At 36.2% G+C, this 23,494-nt stretch overlaps 1 protein-coding gene across 1 annotated transcript in view; it reads left to right on the plus strand.

Annotated features, from left to right (window-relative positions):
• Nucleotides 1–23,494, plus strand: part of HECTD2 (HECT domain E3 ubiquitin protein ligase 2) — a 77,930-nt gene that overhangs the window by 49,989 nt on the left and 4,447 nt on the right. The window contains exons 11-19 of the mRNA XM_047072646.1: nucleotides 767–863; nucleotides 4,931–5,038; nucleotides 5,898–6,030; nucleotides 6,958–7,046; nucleotides 10,751–10,909; nucleotides 14,255–14,329; nucleotides 15,423–15,510; nucleotides 15,597–15,703; nucleotides 16,980–17,095. Of these exons, the coding sequence (XP_046928602.1) occupies nucleotides 767–863; nucleotides 4,931–5,038; nucleotides 5,898–6,030; nucleotides 6,958–7,046; nucleotides 10,751–10,909; nucleotides 14,255–14,329; nucleotides 15,423–15,510; nucleotides 15,597–15,703; nucleotides 16,980–17,095 (972 nt within the window). The remainder of the gene's footprint in view (nucleotides 1–766; nucleotides 864–4,930; nucleotides 5,039–5,897; nucleotides 6,031–6,957; nucleotides 7,047–10,750; nucleotides 10,910–14,254; nucleotides 14,330–15,422; nucleotides 15,511–15,596; nucleotides 15,704–16,979; nucleotides 17,096–23,494) is intronic.

A 23,494-nucleotide genomic window follows, 5' to 3' on the forward strand; every position in this document is an offset into this window, starting at 1 on the left:
ATTTGTGGTTCACACTAGGGCTATCTCCTTTTTCCTCATAATGCCTTCTTTGCACCCAGGGTTTGACTGTACTTGAGTGGATTCCAGCTGTAACTGATGGAGTGATTGCAGCCACTTCTGGTGAAAGGCTGGCTCCTGAAGTGTCACGGTTGCCATAGTAGTTCTCTCTAAAGGCATTTCTCTTGGGATAGTTTGTGGCTCTTTTATTAACATAAGATCAGCTCTGATCCAGGAAGGAAGTTAGTTATATTCATGACCTTTGATCATAATGTTGTGTGTCTTTACAAATACATATCATTCAATTCAACTACATCATTAAATACGATGAAGCTTGCACATCAGAAATATCCATGTAATAATGGATTTTTATAATAATTTCCACACATGAATTTTCTGTCCTAATCCTCCTTCATTAGCACTTCTGCCTCCTGGTTTTGGTGTCGGCTGTATTTTTACAGGTAATGATCTACAGGTGACTATTCATAAACTGAAATTTTCTGTATAAACCATGTAAGTGATGAGCACGTTTCAGAACGTTCGATGTAGCTTGCTCTAGAGGATGAAAGCATAGTGCATCTAGTAATGATCTATGTTTCACAAGGCTGTGGGATTGAAAGAGATGATACACATAAAATCATTTTGTAAATGGTAAAACACAATACAAAAGTAATGTTTTATATTGTTAGGAGGGGTACCTTAGATCCCCTTAGTATAATTTTGCTAAAAATACACCATTTTGCTTTTTCTGTTTTCATTTGTTGAGCAGGTTTTCCTTCTGTCAGTACCCATTCGTTATTTCTATAGCTGCAAAAAAAATCATTATTCAAAGAGACTCAGAGCAACAGATGATAAGCATCGCAAGGGTAAGCCAGCTACGAAAACGTATTTATGCTGACTATAATCAATATAGTACATAATTTAATAAATAAATCAAGTGTCTTGTGAATTGTTCTAGCATAATCAGGAAATGTTCAAAGTAAAATTCATTTTCTAACTCCCCCCAGAAGTGCTTAAACCTATCCACTATGCAAGAAAGAGATAGCCCTCATCAAATTCTCACTGTATTATGAGTAGAGCAGGAAGATTAGAAGCCTCTCACAGATCCAAAGTACTGGGAACTTGTTGGATGCCATTCTGTGGAGACCATATTCCAGCTCCATGGCAGCCGTCAGAGCACTGGTGGGAACTATAGGAAGGCCAGGCATGTCCTTACGAGCAAACCTCTCAAACCACTGGAATATTCCCTAGGTTTTATGAAAATCCAACAGAAATAACCCGAAAGTTATAAGATGTACAATGTTGGGAAACTGGGAAATAAGTCCAAAAAAAGTGAAAGACATTTTATCGATTCTCAGGGAACCAAAATGCATGGAGACCCATAGAAACTGGGATGGTAGTCAGACTGGCTGTAGGCAGATCGTGCGTTCAGATGAAGTTGATCTCTGGGCCTATCCTTACCACCCCTGCCGCCTGTGGTTCAGCACAGCGCAGGAAAACTACGTATTTTATCTAATAGATACAGATCTATCTAATAGATACTGCTCTGAAGGAGCAGATTTTCTTTTATTAGAATGCTAGACTATATATTTAAATGCTCATATATTTGGAGTATCTGCTTTCATGACACTACTTTAAAAATTAGAAGAAAGGTTGGCTGTAGTCTTCTAAAGATAAAAAGAGATCCTCAGAATAAAAAGAAATGATTTCCATGTCTTGTCCAAGAATATAAAAACAATTCTAAAGTATAAATTATAATACTTCAAAATGCTTTTAAAAATAAGAAATGTTTATTCTTAAGTAATTCAGTTCCCAGAAGGTGAGTATTTTTTTCTGTCACAGAGCAGGACAAAAGAGTTGAGTGACTGGTGACATCCCAGAGTCAGCTTACACTGACTATGAGAATATTAGAAGAAACATTATTGCCTGTGTGTACCAAGGGAGTTCCAAAGCCACTGTACCCCCCTGAAAAGTAAATTTAAACAGGTATATTTGGCATCAGAATTATTACTTAATCTCGGGTAGATATTGGCTCAAATATTAGTCTATAGAGCTACTCATTTTGGCAGTTTCTATTAGTTGCATTTATGCAATTTCATGCCACTAAACCTTGTCTCCCATTAGCATCTTAGTATAACTTGGTTTGCTGGATATTTCCAGTGTGGTGGCTTTCCAGGAGGTAGACTGGGAACAGAACATAAATGCAGCCAATAGTTAAAATTTTATGCAATTTTAGTACTTTTTTTTTTTTACCTAGGGCTATGATTTTGTACATTTGTAAAAACAAAAAGTCTGAAAGAGCTAGAAGTTTCCCTTAGTTCCTCTGAGCAGTTTTCTGCTGTGGCACTCATATTTGAAACATCAGATATCTTCTGTGGAACTTTTTTCTAATTAAAAGGAGAGTGGCAGCTGTAGATGCTGTCACAGGCGTCTTCCACAGAGAATGGACACAAATGAGTAGAGATTGAAGACTTAAGTGGAATTATGTGTTATTATGGGTGTTTCCCAACATTTTAACTTGTAAATTGTCACACCACTTGGAATTAATGACTGGTGATCATTTTGACCCAAGGACAGACAGCCTTACAAGTAGTTAATGTAAACAAGAGCTTATCTGAAGTTGCGAAAGAGATTGCCCAACAAAAATAACTTCCTCATCAGACTGTGTCCCAAATTCTACCATTTGGGGGTTACTTCTTTTGTTTGAAGTATTTTCTATTAAATATTAGTTCCTGATGGGAGGAGTAGCCACTAAACCTTGTCTACCATTAGCATCTTAGTATAAATTTGTTTGCTGATTATTTCCAGAGCTATGGCTTTCCAGGAGCTAGACTGGGAACAGAACATAGGAAAGAGGACAGTAGGATACTACCCCAGGAGTATAGATCTTTTTGAGTATCAAAGGGAAGACCCAGAGAAGGAAGAAAAACACTATTAAAAACCTTTAGAGAAAGACAAATACCATGTGATTTCACTCCTACTTGGAATTTAAGAAACAAAACAAATGAACGTGGTTCATAAAACGTGGTTTTATGGTTTATTGTTAACCATAAAACAGACTCTTAACAATAGAGAACAAACTGAGGGTTGCTGGAGGGGAGGTTGGAGGAGATGGGTTAAATGAATGATGGGCATTAAGGAGGACACTTGTGATGAGCACTGGGTTTGTATATAAGTGATGAGTCACTAAATTCTACACCTGAAACTAATATTACCCTGTATGTTAACTAATATTTACCCTGTAAATGTGAAACTAAAAAAAAAAATAATTTTTTTAATTGGAGTGTAACTGACAAACAGTATCCTATTCGTTTTAGATGTATATCATAGTAATTCGATATTTTTACCCATTATGAAATGATCGCCATGATAAGTCTAGTTGCCATCTGTCACCATATGAAGTTTTTACAGTGTCATGACTATATTCCCTATGCTGTATGTTATATCACTTAGACAAATAAATTTTTAAAAATAATAAAATTTCTAAAATAGGAAACAAAAATAAAAAGTAAAAGTCTTTAGAATTGGAAATACAGAGATGAAGTGCTCTAAATTAGAGTGTTTTATTATAGTAATCTATAAAATCGTGAGTATAGTGTTATGTAGATTTTTGGTATTAAAATTTTATCTACTGGGGCGCCTGGGTGGCGCAGCCGGTTAAGCGTCCGACTTCAGCCAGGTCACGATCTCGCGGTCCGGGAGGTCGAGCCCCGCGTCAGGCTCTGGGCTGATGGCTCAGAGCCTGGAGCCTGTTTCCGATTCTGTGTCTCCCTCTCTCTCTGCCCCTCCCCCATTCATGCTCTGTCTCTCTCTGTCCCAAAATAAATAAACGTTGAAAAAAAAAAAAAAAATTTTTATCTACTAAAGCACTTTGCTGCATGTATTTAAAATGTCTGAAATGTTCATCTCTAGTCTGTAGAGTAATTTTCCTTTGCTACCAAAGAAGATGAAGTAGTCTGATAAAAATTATTTAGATAAATTATATAAAATTAATTAAATAAATTATTCAAGCTTGTAGATGCTATATGATAAATATGTATTTCTAATAGATATCTTTAATGTTTTTTACATACTCATTACTTATATTTTGAAAAACCATGAAAAAAAGATTTTTTTAAATTACATTTCCATTAGCCAAACATAACAATTGTTAATATTTTGGTAAATTTTCTTCTGCTATTCCTTCTCTGTATTATTTTTAAAAGGCAATAGAGTTGAAACCATTTTGTATACACACTTTTGTTCCCTTATTTTCTCACTTGTACCTTTCTTGAATATTTTCATGGTATTTATATAATTATAACCATCCATTTTAATAGTATTAGATGCCATTATATAAATACATATATAAAATATTTCTAAAGTTCCACTTTTATAGGTGATGCTGTGATGAACATCTCACTGTATAAAATAGTTTTTGTGTTTAGAATTCCCAGAATTGGAATTATTGGGACAAAGGGTATGGACCTTATTAATGTTTCTGATAAATGTTGACATATTATTTTCTAAAAGTAGACTAATGGTGCTTTTAGAGTAAATTCAGTACTATTTAAAAAGCTTAAGCCAAGCTTGTCATCAGTAGTATGTACCTCATTTCAAATGTTCCCACTTTGTATCTATTGGACAGAAAGACTTACCATTTAAAAGATGAGACATATGGAAACTGATATGCAACATACTTTACTATAGAAGGTGAATTATTTTTGGTCCTCCCTTTTGGACCCCGTTTGGTTATCATTATTTCAAAATGAAAAAAATATATAAATATATAATAATAATAATTTGTATGATTGAGTTTATGAAAATATTTATATGAGAGAGGGCATAGAGAAGGATACAACTGATTTTTAGTCAAGTGCTTAAATGTTTTAAATGAAATTATAGTCTAAGTAAAAACTAAAAAGTAAAATGTTTGCTTTTCTTTTTTAATCAGCAAAGTCTGGTGGATAAAGTATCTCGAAGACAGAGACCTGATATGAACATGCTATTTCTAAATATGAAAGTAAGACGGACACATCTGGTTAGTGATTCGCTTGATGAGGTATAGATCATTTATTCCAACATGGAACTAATTGATTAAAACTTTACATAAATTCTACAACATGGTGTATTACTGAAATCTTAGTAATCTGTTTTTCATTTCTGTATGCCAGTAGGTGTGCATCCTTATATTTTGATACCATAGTTAAAATCAGTCGTGTATTCACAATTAAGCCTTATGTTCATTATTTATGTTTCTTAATGGTTTGTTGTTAACTCCCCAGAAAAGAATTTTGTGTTGAACACTGAAAATGAGTAATTCGTGTTTCTGAATATGTAACTTAGATTCTAGACCCACCTTTGTTACTGGTTGGGTGGGTAACAAGTCATTTTAACTTCTCCAGGCCTGAGATTACTCATCTATAGAGGTCTAACCTACAGGGTATATTAAGTATACTCAGGCTCAGAGGTACTTTGATTGTATGTATGTGTGTATATTACAGAGCTTCATGTGTTTACAGTGCTTCAGCCAGATCTTCATGTGGCTGTTATAAGATAATGGCTGATGTCATTATGTGATTTTTAAAATCAGGAAGGAAAGTTAAAGAAAAGGAAATTAATTATTTTATGATATAACCTGTTAAATTAAAATCTTGGAGGCAGTGTAGGAACCCAGGAGACAGTAACTTTGGGCAAAGTACTTGATCTCTCTTAATCTTTCTCTTCATCTATATGACAGACATAATAATGCTTAATTCACGTAGTATCTGACAAATTACTGGATGAATGGATGAATGGAGTGAGTTTTATGACATTGTAAAGAAAGATAAAGATTGCTTACCACATTTTCCAGAATTGAAAAAGTTAATTTCCTTTTTACTGCTCTTTGTTCTTCTCTATAATATAATTTCTTCAAATAGTTAACCCGGAAAAGAGCAGACTTAAAAAAGAAGTTGAAAGTTACGTTTGTAGGGGAAGCTGGTTTGGATATGGGTGGCTTGACCAAAGAATGGTTCCTTCTTCTAATTCGCCAAATTTTTCATCCAGATTATGGTGAGCATTTAATTTTTATGAACTGGTGTTTCTTCATAATTGTTAGATTCAAGTAGTGACTTATTTTTCACCTACCCTATGACTTTATAGGTTTGTTTGTTTTTTTTTTTTGTCAACCAAAAATGTTGAATAATTTAAGGATTTTTGTTTACATTTTTAAAAGTGACCAAATTGATGATCAAAATGTTTGTTACCTTACTGAGAATCATACACAAAATGTATAAAGACTGTAAGTATATATTTGCAAGGCAACATCCACCTCTTTCCTGAATAAATCAAACTCATGAAAATTTGTCATTGAAATAAAGAACATTCAGAATTAGAAACAAGATGGCAGCTTGCTTTACACTAATAGCTGAAGGCTTTTTCGTTAGATTGTGAGCCATTTTCATAAATAAGAATTCATTAATTTTTAAGACAAAAGTAAACTTGAAATTTAAATTTTATTTTTTATTTAGAGAAAACACCTATACAGTCCTTAGTATCTATAAAATATTTTTCTTCAAACAGTTTTAAGTGTTTTTCTTACTTTTTATTTTGTATATATGTAGATATAACCTCTTTCTGGCAATGGAAAATAGAGATGACATGGATAAATTAAAATCTCCAGATAATCCTCATAATTAATTTTGATCATAACTTATAAATTATACATTGTTGTTTTTATAAAAGAAAATCAACTGATTAATTTAGTTTCTGTCTTTTTAATGCATATATACCCTTGGTTCAGGATACCAATAAACAGTAAAAGATTCTTACATACTCTTTGTGTATATATTTTATATATTTTACCATGAAAGATGGTTTATAACAATAACTTGCTGAAATGTTTTGCTTCTAATAGTTGAGATATCATGTACATTTTTAGTACTTTGATTTTTTTTTAATCAGTCATGTTAATGAAATGTTTCTTTTTTTTTTTTTCAGGCATGTTTACATATCACAAGGATTCACACTGCCATTGGTTTAGCAGTTTTAAATGTGATAACTATTCTGAATTCCGATTGGTTGGAATTGTATCCTTTAAACTTTCCACTAGGAGGTGCTAGTAGACTAGAAATTTTAAATTTTATCAGAATTTTGGAAAACTTCTGATTAAGTCTTGCAGATTAAATATTCTTGTCAAATTTGCTAATAGACTTTTAATCATTTGCAGTATCACAGTATATCACAGTTATATGTCAGACTTAATTGAAACGAATTATGAATTTTTTATGTTTTTCTCAGAAAACATGATCTCAAAATAAAAATAGTTCTTGTTTCATATATTATTTAAATTATTAGAAAATTAAGATATTTTTAAAACAAAAGTATCTTTCCCATTCATAATGAACTATTTTTCTGTTCTTTTACCTTGTGCTTATTTCACTGAGTTTAATAAATTGAAATTGTGGAAATTAAATCTACGTCTTTAATATTCCCCCAAATCCTGAGACATCCATAAAAATTTTAAATTGAATAGAGTGGGAATATTTAAAGTATATGTTGTTATTTAAAGTGTTTTTTTAATTATGTAAATTAATTTACATCCTCTGTGCCATCCTCTGATGCTTCTCCGGTGTATTGAAGATGGCATTCCTGCATTAGGTAGGAGATTGGAAAAGATACCTACCGCATTAGCTCTTTTAATTCTAAGAAATATAATCATCGGTGGAAGAAAGGAGGGAAGAGTAAATAAGTGAGCTAGCACTGGAGATAACTAGCTTAAAAGAGAGAAGAATATCCACCTTTAAGAAGGTTACCCTCTAGATGGGCAGATGACCGCCAATTCAAGGTCATCAATTCTCAGAGTCACATGATTATTTGACACGAAGTGGTAAGGAGTTTGGAGAAGGAAGGGTCAGTGTATTCTTCCCAGAGAAGATAGAGATTTAAAAATGGAACCATTCTATCTGATTAGCACAGGGCTGGAGTGACTGGGATAATGGCTAGAAAACAGGCTGCGTTGTGCTGGGCTTGTTACAGAGCAGTGTTGGGGGCCTTGATTGAAGCAGAGGGCACCCCGGGAGTTAGGGAGGACACCTTCAGCAGTCAGGAATGACCTTAGAGAGGGCTTGGAATGTCTCTTATACTTGTAATAAATCCTGAGGATTGTATATTAAAACTGAGAGAGTAGATGGAAGAAAAGGTAGTAGGGAGAAAACCACACATTAAGAGAATAAACTTAGTTTGAAATTTTGTATATGTTGTTATGTCCAAAGGTCTGAAGTGCCAAGTTCCACAAAATAGAACGCTTACCAGTTATTAGACCTATGGTTTTATTTTGTATTATCTACAGTAATCATTTGTTGCATGTTCCAGTTTCATTGAAGGCCTGAGTCACAGATGCTTCTCACTATACTATGAGTATGAGCTATTTGAATTCCCTGATATATATGTTTATTATACTTTACATTCTTATCACAGCTTAGATTTGGGTGATAATTTTGACTTTCTAATATTTATAATGAAGTATTAGAGCTTACTTAGCCATCACATTTTTAGAATGGTATTATACATTAAGTCATGAGCTTACTAATTAGCTTCTTTGGCAAATAGGCATTAGTTTCTATCCAATCATTACCCAAAAGAGCAAGCACAGTAAGCATATTTACATATGCTGCATATTTCAAGTTAATTTATTAAATCTAAATTAGATTATTATAGCCACTACTATCTCATTATTATGTGTCTTTATCTCACATGCACACACATGACAAAACTATGGAAAGTGAGATTGATGCCCAAAAAGCACGATAATATATAGGAAAAATGTGAGATGGTTGTGAGATCACATGGATTGTGATCATGTACATAGGTGAGAGATCTACCAAAGGTGAGGAGAAGTAAAAATTGAGAACACACATGACAATTGAGAAGATGTAGTTGGTTCCATAACGTATTTTCACTTTATAAATTTCAGTTCCAAAGATTTGTTGTGCTAGTAGTTCTGACAGCATTGCATTCCAAATAGTTCATTTTCATATACAGTAAGGCTTTGGAGTTTACAAGAAATGTTATAGGGAAACCTATAACAATAATTATGAAATGTTTCGAAGATTGCATGAAGAGCCATAGTATACCAGTTTTTAAAAATTAGAATGGCTTTTACCAAAAAGGGCATTGACGCATGGTATTCAAACCCTACCCTGTTTGCACTACATGATGCCTCCCTCAGTGGCCCAGCAGAACCTCCCTATCCTTGTCTCGCCCCTGCTTCAACCAGCGCAGCTGTCTTACTGTGCAATGAAACACTGTACTCTGCATATGAAAGTGCCCTGTAGCAAATCTTATGAGCCTACTCTTAAAAACCTGCCTTCAGAGTTAAGATTTTTTTTTAATTTTTAATCAAAAATGCTTGGAACTTGTCACTCTGGTAGATGATCATAAATGGTAACTATAATTATATTATGGTCATTATCATTGTTATTATCGCAATTATAGAAGTATGTTATAGCTCATTTTCAGTATCTGTCCCTTGAATACACTGCTCAGTCTCTGTCGATATGACTACCTATAAAATAACTTATCAATTCCTTAAATTATTATTAACTTTTGTTCTGCCTTAGTAAATTGAAATACTGCTTGTCTTCCGATTAAAAAATTTTTTTTTGAGAGAGACAACACACACGTGCACAAGAGGAAGAGAATCTTAAGCAGGCTCCGTGCTCAGTGCAGAGCCCAACTTGGGGCTCGATCTCACAACTGTGAGATCATGACCTGAGCTGAAATCAAGAGTCAGATGCTTAACCGACTGACCCACCCAGGCGCCCCTTCCAATTTCTAAAAATTATTTTCAGTAATTTAGCCAGCCCATATGTTTAGATTTCCTTTTGAGCCTATAAAATTAATGATTTCCTTAATAACTTGATATAGTAGTCTTTATTTGACGGTTGAAATATGACATTTAAAACCCCTCTTTTTGTGGGCTCAAACCCCAAGTCGGGCCCTGTGCTGACCGTCCAGAGCCTGGAGCCTGCTTCGGATCCTGTGTCTCTATCTCTGCCCTTCCCCTGCTTGTGTGCATGCTCGCTCGCTCTCTCTCTCTCTCTTTCTCTCAAAAATGAATAAACATTCAAAAAAAATTTTTAAACCCTCTTTCAGCAAATGGATAAGTTAAATTCTGCCATATAAGTAATAAATAATATATAGTGGGGCAGGGTTTAGATATATAACATCTATAGCTTTTTAACTTCAGCACTTTGAGTAAACTCCAGGTAATAAAGCCCTTTCAACTATTTCTGTAGGAGACTGATCGTCTTATTAGCTTACCAGTAGCATATGTGTGCTTGTATCCATATGGTTTATTCAGTTCAGCTGTCTTTACATAGTCTGTAGTTAGTTTTAAAATAGCAAAATGATCACCAGAATTAGTAGTGTGTTCTGCATCGAGTTCTGAATAAATTGCTGCTACTTATCACCAAAATTGTTTAAATTTAGAAAATGTTTCCTTGTATGTTAAACAATTTATGAAATGTCTGAAGTTGTTATCTACTGTGATCTTAGATGAATTTTTCTAGGGAAATCATCAAATACTGTCACCTGAACCCTTCCCTCTTTTCACATGACTTTTGGTAATCAAGGAATTATATTATGGAAAATAAAGGAAAGGAAGTATGTGGGATTAATTAAAGTTGGTGTTAGATCTGAAAAAACTGTGCAAGAAATATACTGATGCATAATTCAAAACTCATTTGTTGTCATGGATTTTATGTTAATGCTTAACATTCAGTATGCATAGCTTATGGGACTAGCTGTTTATAACAGCATTACCTTGGATATTCGTTTCCCCCCCTGCTGTTACAAGAAACTGTTGAGCCCTCCCATCATTCCTAGTGATCAGAATACACCAGTAGGCATCTGCAGTGTGACCACTGACGACTTATGTCAAATTATGCCTGTAAGTATAAAGTCATTAGCATCTTATTCCTTAATGCTAAATCATCTCTCTTCTACCTGAAGCCTTTCTCCTTCTAATACTATTCTTATTTTTAAATGTGGTTTCTCTCTACCTTTGGAACCCATCTCCTTTTTCGTCTTTGTCCTTCCTCATAGAGACACATCACCCACTTTGCAGCACCCCTAAGCTCTTGCAGCATAGTGGAACAGGCTTTGAAGTGAGCTCTGCCACTTATAGTCCTGTGAACTTGGATAGGTTGTTTAATCTTTCTGAACTCTAGTTTCCTTATGTGAATAATGGGATAGCAAAACTTATATATGAAGGATTACATGGGATAATAAAGTTCTTGGTACTTGATTACTTCTGTGGATTCTTATTAAGATGATACTGTGCAGGGGCGCCTGGGTGGCGCAGTCGGTTAAGCGTCCGACTTCAGCCAGGTCACGATCTCGCGGTCCGTGAGTTCGAGCCCCGCGTCGGGCTCTGGGCTGATGGCTCAGAGCCTGGAGCCTGTTTCCGATTCTGTGTCTCCCTCTCTCTCTGCCCCTCCCCCGTTCATGCTCTGTCTCTCTCTGTCCCAAAAATAAATAAACGTTGAAAAAAAAAAAAAAAAAAAAAAGATGATACTGTGCAGTATCGTTAATAGTATCTGCAAAAATGTCTCTAAAATGAAGACAACAAATGAATTTCATGGTACTCTTATAACATTCCTCAATTCAGAAATTAGATTTCTGATCATCAGATTTAATCCAAGATTAAAATTTAGTAGAGGAGTGGATACTATCCATATCCTTCTGACAAACCCCTATGATCATGTTTTTTACAGCTGAGTTTTCATAACTATTGGTCAGCAGAAAATTCTCAGTAAAGTCTTTGGCAAATAGCCTAGATGTGGAGAATCTCTGTTGCTAAGTATTCCTATCTAAATACCCCGGTGTTTTAATGGCCCGATGAGTTTGGTGCAGGGTTGGCGCCTTCCTGTGAAAGTTGAGAAACACGTCCAGAACACGTGTTTGGTTAGAAAACTACTCTTCATACTCCTCAGTGGGTTGATACCAGGCACATTTTTGGAATTAGTTTGGGATATTTTCAATTAAGAGCATAAAACCACATTTTTATTAGACTTAGTAGTTAGAAAAAAAAGTATGATATGAGAGTTTACCCAAGTTAATAGAGTAGGATCTGATTAAGAAACTGGAAGGTCTCCCTTTTACGGTCTTGTATCTGCAGCACACTAGCTATGACTCTGGATGATTCACTTAATTTTTTATCTGTAAAATGTTGGGAGTAGACTGATATCTGAGTTACTGTCTCATTTTAGATTTTTGTGATTTTTTTTTTGTCGCACATATCCAGTTTTTGTCAAATTTGTTACCAGTCTTCTCATTTTATTACTGGTTTTGGCCAATAAATTGCCTAATTTTATGATTAAAGTTATTCAAATTTGGCTCATTTAGGTCCAATTTTATTGTTGTTGTTGTCAATAATAATGGATATTTTATGAATAACTGTACCAAAGCATTGTTTTATATTATGGAGCTGAAGATTTCACTGCACTAATTTCATATTCTTATGTTGGCTCTTTAATGAATCAAGATTCTGCGTATACCAGGAGATCAGCTGTAGAAGAAATTAAGTTTCTATACATGCATTAATCAAGATTAAAAGGATGTAGAAAAACTGCTGTGTTAGAGTAGTGGAATGTGGGTAATTTTTTTTTTAATTTTTATGAATGGATTATTTATTAATAGCACCTATTAAAAGTTGCTACCTAATTTCCATTTCACATGGGGTAAATATATCCATAAAAATTTTTAATGCTTTTTTATTCAAATCTTTGTTTACCCATTTGTACACTGTATGTTTCTAAGAAGAGTAACAGGCAAGCAAAGAAAAACATGTAGAAGTAGACAGGTTTCTTAATTTAAGGACAGTATATGTGAACACAGGATGAAAAGTACAGAAAGTAAGTGAAATATTCAACGATGGAGCCTAGTGTGTGCTGTTAATAAATACAGTAATAAGTGCAGTAATACTCAACTGTTTCCTTAGACAAAGCACTAGAATTGTCCAGTGGCAACAATAAGAAATCTTCCCAACACAGTCTTGTGAAAATTACACTTGGTTAGATGAGAATAGAAGAGACTCCAGAATAACCTTGAATCAGCAACTGTAATATCTCTTCTGCTTAAGTCACTCCCAAATATGTTGTATTAAACAAGACCAGGGTATTCAAATGGTGTATAAAAATAGTATTCAGTATCTTCACATACTCTTTCTTTAATTACACGTTTACAAAATCATAAAAAGTTTATGTGGGTAACTAATATTTTAGAAATAGTATATTATAGTTAAGAGTCTAAGACTGACAGTACAGGTAAAAAAAAAAATTCTCCACAAAAATAGGGGTTTGAAACTACAAAGTCTGGAAATAAAGGGCCTGTAGTCCTAAATAAAACAGATCTGAATATATAACTTCATGACCTATTAACTTTGTCATTAAAAGTTTCACCTTTGAAAGATGAGAAGTCCTTTCCCTTGGGTTCACCTACTAGTCCCTGGAGTTCTTAAAAATTTCAAACTCCCAATTATAATTTTCAGCATCCATAATTTTTATTAATAATTGAAGGATGACAAGCATACCAAATCTGTGCCAGCCTAGATTTGTATAAAATTTTCTGACTTTAATGGAATGGAAAATGTATTATGTATGTAAAATCTAACTATTCTGTTGTTTACCTTTTCTTCTAATAATTTAAAATAAATTAAACTATAATGTTTTTCATAAAACGTGAAACATTTTTTAATAATGCATTAATTTTTCTGTTTGTAAATATTTGTTCATGGATAACATGAGTTACAGGAAACTATTTCTTCCACTGTTCTCACTTTTGGGGGGGGAGAGGAGAGCACTGTAACAAATGTAGGAACCACTTAACATATATGAACTGTGTGTATTTATGCTTAAAAGATGAATCCTAATACAGCAGATTTTTTAAATACTACAAATTCGTAAGTAGTAATGTTGCAGAAAGCAGTGATTTACTATGGAAACTGCACTCTTGCTACCTAAGAACAGATCCCAGAGTCATGCCTCCATCATCTCAACTGGATGTTTTCCTCTTATATGACTTTTTCTAGTGAGTTTTTCCAAGCCTTTTATGTCGTAGAAATCACTAACAAACATTTCATTCCCTGGAGAATATATCCCAAATATTACCTTTAGTTCAAAATTGGAGTGTATCGACTCTATCTCACATGTAAGTTAACTGAAGTAGACGTGCTTAATTATTTTAGGTAATGTTATTTCATTTAAAAACACAGGTAACAGATTTCTTTTTACAGGAGTTGGCCCATGGGTTAAGTGAACTCCTATCATATGAAGGCAATGTTGAAGAAGATTTCTATTCAACATTCCAGGTACTATTAAAGGCAAATAGCTTTCTGTTAACCATGTATTTCATATATGAAAAAATGCCATTTGTTATTTAACACCTATCATTAGAAAAGATGAACAAGGATTAATCAGTACACACCATTCCTTGTCATAAAGGATCTTAACTCGATAAAGCAGAGACAGTGAAGTAGACACCTGTAGATGAGCAGTCAAGAGAGTACCTAAAGAAATTCCTATGACTCTGCTAGGCAACTGTCATATTTCCTTGACTCAGTTACTTTTTCACAGTTTTCAGCTTCTAAAAATAAGCCTCTCCTAATAAAAACTAAAACAAACAAACGGGAAGCCTGGGTGACCCTGTTAGTTAAGCGTCCAGCTCTTGGTTTCGGGTCAGGTCATGACCTCATGGTTCATGAGGTCGGGCTCTGGGCTGGTGGTGCAGAGCCTGCTTGGGATTCTCTCTCTCCCTCTCTCTTTGCCCCTCCCTGTCTTGTGCACGCATGCTCTCTCTTTCTCTCAAACAAAAATAAAAATAAGCCTCTATTTTAGCTTCATACAAGAAGATAGGAGCATGGGGCACTTGGGTGGCTCAGTTAGTTGAGCATCTAACTTCGTCTTGGGTCATGATGTCACGGTTTGTGAGTTCAGGCCCCACATTAGTCTTGCTGTTGTTGCTGTTAGCACAGAGCCCGCTTGAGATCCTCTGTCCCTCTCTCTCTGCCCCTTCCCCTCTCATCCCTTCCCCCTCCTCCCCCCCCCGCCACCACCTCTCAAAAATGACTGAATATTTACAAGAAAAAAGTTAGAAGCAGGAACTAATGGTTCAGACCAAAATGGTCTCATTTCCATTCCCCTAACAATAATTGGGAGATGGAAATCAGAGTAATCCACATAGCTCCAAAAGCTCCAAAGACCTGTGTATTATCTAAACGGCCACACAAGTTTATGAACAGCTGTTAGGTGTTTAACTGTATTCAACAGAGAGGATTTGTCCCTGTAGTTGCTATATTTAAAACCAGGAAGAAAACTGGTCTTAAATGTCACAGACCAGTTCACTGAATCCTACTGTTAAATTAACCATAGCAATAAATATCGTGTGTTGGAATCTCCCATCAGGTTTTTCAAGAAGAATTTGGAATAATTAAGTCCTATAATTTAAAGCCAGGTGGTGATAAAATTCCAGTTACCAATCAAAATAGGAAAGGTAAGTTAGACACCATTTCTTAATTAAAATGCATTAATGTTTACCATTTACTTTTACTGTTTAACAGATGTAAAATTGCTTTCCAGAATATGTACAGCTTTATGTTGACTTTCTTCTCAACAAATCCATCTATAAGCAGTTTGCTGCATTTTATTATGGATTTCATAGTGTGTGTGCTTCAAATGCCCTGATGGTGAGTTTAAAACTAACTTAGGCTTTTAATTAGGTTTTGTAATACTATAATACTGAGAAATAAGTCCTTAAGTATTTTAATAGATAAGCTTCTAAAATAGAAAATAATTTCTACTTTTTAAAGGTAGAGCTAGAAATAAAAAGAGTTTTCTCATTTCAGCCTTAATTCTCTAATAGGAAAAAAGGCCAGTCAACTCTATTTTTCTTTCCTTGTGCTGTGTCTTATACTGTCTCTTTTGGGGCTTTAAGAATTCTCCTCAAGAGTAGATGAAGAGATCCCATAGGCTCAAGGTCTTAACGGAGTCAACACATAAGCTCCCGGGCGAAAGCCACAACTTCTTCTGATTAAGGAACATATTGAAACTGCTTCTGGCTGCAGCTTGGAGTTATCATTTACCCATAGGAAATAGTTTGTCTTCAGAATCATGATGAACTCTCGTTGGTTTGGCTTGCCTTAGCTATGTGAATATGGGTCAGCTGCTATATAGAACACTGTGTCGGAAATATCCTAAGATAAAAGCATAGCTTTCTAAAGAAGCACTGCTCTCCACCCAAGCTACGTAGGGTGCACTGCATCATGCCACTTGTATCTCCCCTCGGTTTTATTATGAGGGTTTGGAGTAAGGTCTTCCATTTGAGTTATTTTTATAGAAGAGAGCTTGTTTTAGAGTAACCTTTGTCACATACTTGTTGTTAAAAACACCTTTGAAAATGGAGCACTTTATTGAGTTCTAAGTGGATTTTGGCTGTGACGCACTGGTAGTTGTGGGGGTGGAAGGAGGGAAAATAAGAATGAAATGGTGTAGCATGGTCTCTATTCTTAAGTTTTAATCTCTTTAGGTGGGAGACAACTTATATGGGTGAAAAAACAAGTAGGCGACATGAGACAGACTGTAACCCAAGTACCCAAATTCTGCATGCACCTAGAAGGTGCGTGGGGTATCGGGAGGAGGCTGGAGTAACTCAGAGTTTCAAGCAGGCTGTGGGGGGAGAATTGTAATTTGGATTCATGCTTAGTCATCTGCTTGTTTTTCTGGCAAACAGCTAATTACTATTTGCAAAAGGGAGAGCCTAATAGTTTGACAAGATTTATAAACTTTCAGAAGCAAAAATATCTTAACCTCGGTAGAAAAATAAAAATGGAGATTTTTCCTTAACAAAAATGGCTTGATTTACTAGAAGACATGTTTTGTAATTTGATTCAGGGAAGATAGTTCCAATTTCACTTTTTTAATCATCACTTTTTATTATTATCTTGGGGAAATGACTGTCGGCAGCTGCTTCGTCCAGAAGAGGTTGAAATTCTGGTCTGTGGAAGTCCTGAGCTGGATATGCACGCTCTGCAGAGAAGCACTCAGTATGATGGCTACGCGAAAACAGACTTAACTATACGGTGAGCTCATTTCCTTCTGAAAGTGAGATTGCAGAGAGGGAATGAAAGAGAATGTGACTTATTTGTCAAATTCACAGTCTTTGAATCAAGTTAAGTTAGCTCAAATATTGTAGAGTCCCACCCTACCTTATTTTATCTTTAGAAAGTAAGGTGAGACTATTAAATATGAAATCACTTAGCAATCCACTTGGGAGAAAGTGATCTAAGGAAGTTTCTATAAAACTATAGAAAATTTACTCTTTTTTTAAGTTTATTTATTTATTTTGAGAGAGAGGGAGAGAGAGAGCATGAATGAGCACAGGGGAGGGGCAGAGAGAGAGAGAGAGAGAGAGAGAGCAAGAATCCTAAGCAAGCTCCAAGCTGTCAGCACAGAGCCCAACTTGGGGCTCGAACTCACGAACAATGAGACCATGACCTAAGCTGAAATCAAGAGTAGGATGCTTAGCCTACTGAGCCACCCAGGCACCCCCTAGAGACTTTACTTTAAAAAAAAATGACTTTGGGGAGGAGCCAAGATGGCAGAACAGCATGGAGGTTTTTTGTGTGTCTCACATCCATGAAATACAGCCAGACCAACACTAAACGATCCTTCACACCTAGAAAACTGATCTGAGGATTAACACAACAATCTGCACAGCCTGAACCACAGAATTCAGCAGGTACATGGCACGGAGAGATGAACTTGGGGAAAGAGAAGCCGCAGAGGACAGGGAGCTGCTTTTGCATGCAGAGAGAGGGCGGAGACCATGGGAGAGAATATGGGAAAAGTACCCCCCGCTGAAAGCAGCTGGAGAGAAAGTGGAAAATTGGAAACAGCCACAGGGACTGAACTAAAAAGGGAGAAAGGAGAAAGTTTAAATTCCATTAAGACTATAAACAGGGAGCACAGAGTCTGAAACTCCACAGCTGATACCTGGAGGTGCTCTGTTGGGAAGGGCGAATCCCCAGGAGCAGAGTGGGGTCTGGGAGGTTCTCAGGCCACACGGGGATAACCAGTTCCACTGCTGGAAGGACATTTGGTAGAGGATGTGAGGCCATCTGGTCCCAGCAGACCCCAGAGAACAGCCACATTCACTGGTGCTGGAACAAGGTCATTAAGGGTGAAGCCTGGTGCCAGATGTGTGTTGTGATTTCTCATAATCCTTGAAATGCTGCTGCTACACTATTTTGCAAACTTTTTCTCGGGCGGGCTGGCACCTGGTCACAGTCTCTGGGCATCTGCAGCAGCACGGTCCTGCAAGCGCTCCTGGGTGCGGCCAGCACCCGGCCATTGCTCGGTGAGACCCTCCACATAGGTGCTGGACGGGTCAAAGCTACAGTCCCTCAGATGAAAGGGGCCAGGAAAAACAGCCACATCTGAGACAAAACTCGGGAGGGAGGTGCTGCCTGGGGCTTGGTCATGGACTGTGTAAAAGCAGGGAGTGGACGGAAGCCGAGGACAAAGGACAGGTGCACAGTTGCTGATTGAGGAGAACAGAGTTCCAATAGTAGAGACTGGGTAGCTGGGTGACGCAATTTTCACCACTCCGGTTTATACGCACCTACAAGCGCCATAACAATCCACCCCAGTAAGCTAAGCAGCGCCATCTAGTGGAGAACGGAACCATTACACTAAGCCACACCCAACTGGGCCAACCTCGCTCTTCAAGAACTCAAGTCTCACTGCTGCTTAGTTTATGGACTATAAAGCACTTCATAGTTTGATTTCTAGTGGAAAATGAAGTAATTTAAGTCGTATTTCAGTCTGTTAGCCAGTCTGTCCAATTTTCTTTGTTGTTTTTTTTTTCTCTTTTTTGTTTTTCTTCTTTTTCTTGAATACAGAAAAAGAAAATTCATTTCTATTTTCAATTTTTATTAAAAATATTTTTCTTTAGGGGCGCCTGGGTGGCGCAGTCGGTTAAGCGTCCGGCTTCAGCCAGGTCACGATCTCGCGGTCCGTGAGTTCGAGCCCCGCGTCGGGCTCTGGGCTGATGGCTCAGAGCCTGGAGCCTGTTTCCAATTCTGTGTCTCCCTCTCTCTCTGCCCCTCCCCCGTTCATGCTCTGTCTCTCTCCCAAAAATAAATAAAAACGTTGAAAAGAAAAAAAATATATTTTTCTTTAATTTTTTTCTACTGTATTTTTTACTTTTGTGTAAATTTTTTCAAATTCTATTTTACTGCAATCATTTCATTTTAGTCTACTTCAGTGTATTCATTTTTTTCAAATATTCAAACAATTTTTCTTTTTTCCCCCCCTTTTTTCTCTAGTCTGTCAAGCCACTTTGAACACCCAGACCAAAACACACCTAGGATCTAGCATCATTTATTTGATTGTGTGTGTGTGTGTGTGTGCTTGTTTTTAATTTTTTAATTTTAATATTGTTTTAATTTCAATTTTTTATTTTAATTTTTCTACCTCATTAATTCCTTTTCTCCCTTAAAAATGATGAAATGAAGGAATTCACCCCAAAAGAAAGAGCAGGAAGAAACAACAGCCAGGGACTTAAACAACACAGATACGAGAAAGGTGTCTGAACCAGAATTTAGAATCACAATAATAAGAATACTAGCTGGAGTCGAAAATAGATTAGAATCCCTTTATGCAGAGATAAAAGAAGTAAAAGCTAGTCAGGATGAAATAAAAAATGGTATAACTGAGCTGCAATCTCGAATGGAGGCCACAGTGGCAAGGACGGATGAGGCAGAACAGAGAATCAGTGATACAGAGGACAAACTTATGGAGAATAATGAAGCAGAAAAAAAGAGGGAGATTAAGGCAAAATAGCACGATTTAAGAATTAGAGAAATCAGTGACTCATTAAAAAGGAACAACATCAGAATCATAAGGGTCCTAGAAGAGGAAGAGAGAGAAATAGGGGTAGAAGGGTTATGTGCAGGCCAGAAAGGAGTGGCAGGATATATTCAATGTGCTGAATCAGAAAAATATGCAGCCAAGAATTCTTTATCCAGCAAGGCTGTCATTCAAAATAGAAGGAGAGATAAAAGGTTTCCCAGACAAACAAAAATTAAAGGAGTTCGTGACCACTAAACCAGCCCTGCAAGAAATTTTAAGGGGGACTCTCTGAGGGGAGAAAAGATGAAAAAATAAAAATAAAAAACAATAAATAAAGACCAAAAGCAACAAAGACTGGAAAGGACCAGAGAACACCACCAGAAACTCCAGCTCTACAAGCGACATAATGGCGATAAATTCATATCTTTCAGTACTAACTCTAAACATCAATGGACTAAATGCTCCAATCAAAAGACACAGGGTAATAGAATGGATAAGAAAACAAGATCAATCTATAAGCTGTTTACAAGAGACCCACTTTGGACCTAAAGACACCTTCAGATTGAAAGTAAGGGGATGGAGAACCATCTATCATGCTAATGATCAGCAAAAGAAAGCTGGAAAAGCCATACTTATATCCAACAATCTAGACTTTTTTTTTTTAACATTTATTTATTTTTGAGACAGAGCATGAACAGGGGAGGGTCAGAGAAAGAGGGAGACACAGAATCTGAAACAGGCTCCAGGCTCTGAGCTGTCAGCACAGAACCCGACGCGGGGCTTGAACCCACAGACCGTGAGATCATGACCTGAGCCGAAGTCGGACGCCCAACCGACTGAGCCACCCAGGTGCCCCAACAATCTAGACTTTAAAGTGAAGACTGTATCAAGAGATAAAGAAGGGCATTATATCATAATTAAGGGGGTCTATCCACCAAGAAGACCTAACAATGTAAATATTTATGTGCCAAATGTGGAAGCACCCAAATATATAAATCAATTAATCACAAACATAAAGAAACTCATTGTAGTAATACCATAATAGTAGGGGACTTCAACCCTCCACTCACAGCAATAGACAGATCATCTAATCAAAAATCAACAAGGTAACAATGGCTTTGAATGACACACTGGACCAGATGGACTTAACAGATATATTCAGAGCATTTTATCCTAAAGCAGCAGAATATACATTCTTCTCCAGTGCACGTGGAAATTTCTCCAGAATAGACCACATCCTGGGACACAAAACAGCCGTCAACAAGTACAAAAAGATCGAGATCATGCCATGCATATTTTCAGATCACAACGCTATGAAACTCTAAATCAACCACAAGAAAAAATTTGGAAAGGTAACAAATACTTGGAGACTAAAGAACATCCCCCTAAAGAATGAAAGGGCTAACCAAGAAGTTAAAGAGGAAATTAAAAAGTTCATGGACGCCAATGAAAATGGTAACGCCACAAACCAAAACCTCTGGGATGCAGGAAAGGCCACCATAAGAGGGAAGTATATAGCAATCCAGACCTTCCTAAAGAAGGAAAAAATATCTCAGATACAGAACCTAACCTTATGCCTTAAAGAACTGAGAACAGCAAATAAACCCCAAAACCAGTAGGAAACAAGAAATAATAAAAATTAGAGCAGAAATTAATGCTATCAAAACCAAAAAAATAGTAGAACAGATCAATGAAACCAGAAGCTGGTTCTTTGAAAGAATTAACAAAATTGATAAACCACTAGCCAGTTTGATCAAAAAGAAAAAGGAAAGGACCCAAATAAATAAAATCAAGAATGAAAGAAGAGAGATCACAACCAACACAGCAGAAATAAAAACAATAATAAGAGAATATTATGAGCAATTATACACCAATAAAATTGGCAATCTGGAAGAAATGGACAAATTCCTAGAAACATATACACTACCAAAACTGAAGTAGGAAGATATAGAAAATTTGAACAGACCCATAACCAGTAAAGAAATCGAATTAGTAATCAAAATCTCCCAAAAAATAAGAGTCTGGGGCCAGATGGCTTTCCAGGGGAATTCTACCAAACATTTAAGAGAGAGTTAACACCAATTCTCTTGAAGCTGTTCTAAAAAATAGAAATGGGAGGAAAACTTCCAAATTCTTTCTACAAAGCCAGCATTACCTTGATTCCAAAACCAGACAGAGACCCACTAAAAAGGAGAACTATAGACCAATTTCCCTGATGAACATGGATGCAAAAATCCTCAACAAGATACTAGCCAACTGGATCCAACAATACATTTTAAAAAATTATTCACCATGACCAACTAGGATTTATACCTGGGATGCAAGGCTGGTTCAATATCTGCAAAACAATCAACGTGATTCATCACATCAATAAAAGAAAGGACAAGAACCATCTGATCCTCTCAATAGATGCAGAGAAAGCATTTGACAAAATACAACATCCTTTCTTGCTAAAAACCCTCAAGAAAGTAGGGACAGAAGGATCATACTTCAAGATCATAAAAGCCATGTGTGAAAGACCCAACAGTAATATCATCCTCAATGGGGAAAAACTGAGAGCTTTCTCCCTAAGGTCAGGAACAAGACAGGGATGTCCATTCTTGCCACTGTTATTCAACATAGTATTGGAAGTCTTAGCCTCAGCAATCAGATAACACAAAGAAATAAAAGGCATCCAAATCAGCCAGGAGGAGGTCAAACTTTCACTCTACACAGATGACATGATACTCTACCAATCAAAAGATTCTACCAAAAAACTGCTAGAACTGATTCATGAATTCAGCAAAGTTGCAGGATATAAAATCAATGCACAGAAATCGGTTGCATTCCTATACACCAACAATGAAGCGACAGAAAGAGAAATCAAGGAATCGATCCTATTTACAATTGCACCACAAAACATAAAATACCTAGGAATAAATCTAACCAAAGAGGTGAAAACTATAGAAAACTTATGAAAGAAATTGAAGAAGACACAAAAAAAAGGGAAAAATATTCCATGCTCCTGGATAGGAAGAACAAATATTGTTAAAATGTCAATGCTACCCAAAGCAATCTACATATTCAATGCAATCCCTATCAAAATAACACCAGCAGCATTCTTCACAGAGCTAGAACAAACAATCCTAAAATTTGTATGGAACCAGAAAAGACCCCGAATAGCCAAACCAATCTTGAGAAAGAAAACCAAAGCTGGAGGCATCACAATCCTGGGCTTCAAGCTGTATTACAAAGTTGTAATCATCAAGACAGTATGGTTCTGGCACAAAAACAGACATTCAGATCAATGGAACAGAATAGAGAACCCAGAAATGGACCATACACGTACGGCCAACTAATTTTTGACAAAGCAGGAAAGAATATCCACTGGAATAAAGAGTCTCTTCAGCAAGTGGTGCTGGGAAAACTGGACAGCGACATGCAGAAAAATGAACCTTGGACCACTTTCTTACACCATTCAGAAAAATAAACTCAAAATGGATGAAAGACCTCAATGTAAGACAGGAAGCCATCAAAATCCTCGAGGAGAAAGCAGGCAAAAACCTCTTTGATCTTGCCTGCAGCAACTTCTTACTCAACATGTCTCTGGAGATAAGGGAAACCAAAGTAAAAATGAACTATTGGGA

This window comes from Lynx rufus, unplaced genomic scaffold, assembly GCF_022079265.1.
Source record: "Lynx rufus isolate CCGP_SWC_20201006 ecotype Redwood Valley unplaced genomic scaffold, mLynRuf1.p SCAF_11, whole genome shotgun sequence".
NCBI classification, from domain to species: Eukaryota; Metazoa; Chordata; class Mammalia; order Carnivora; family Felidae; genus Lynx; species Lynx rufus.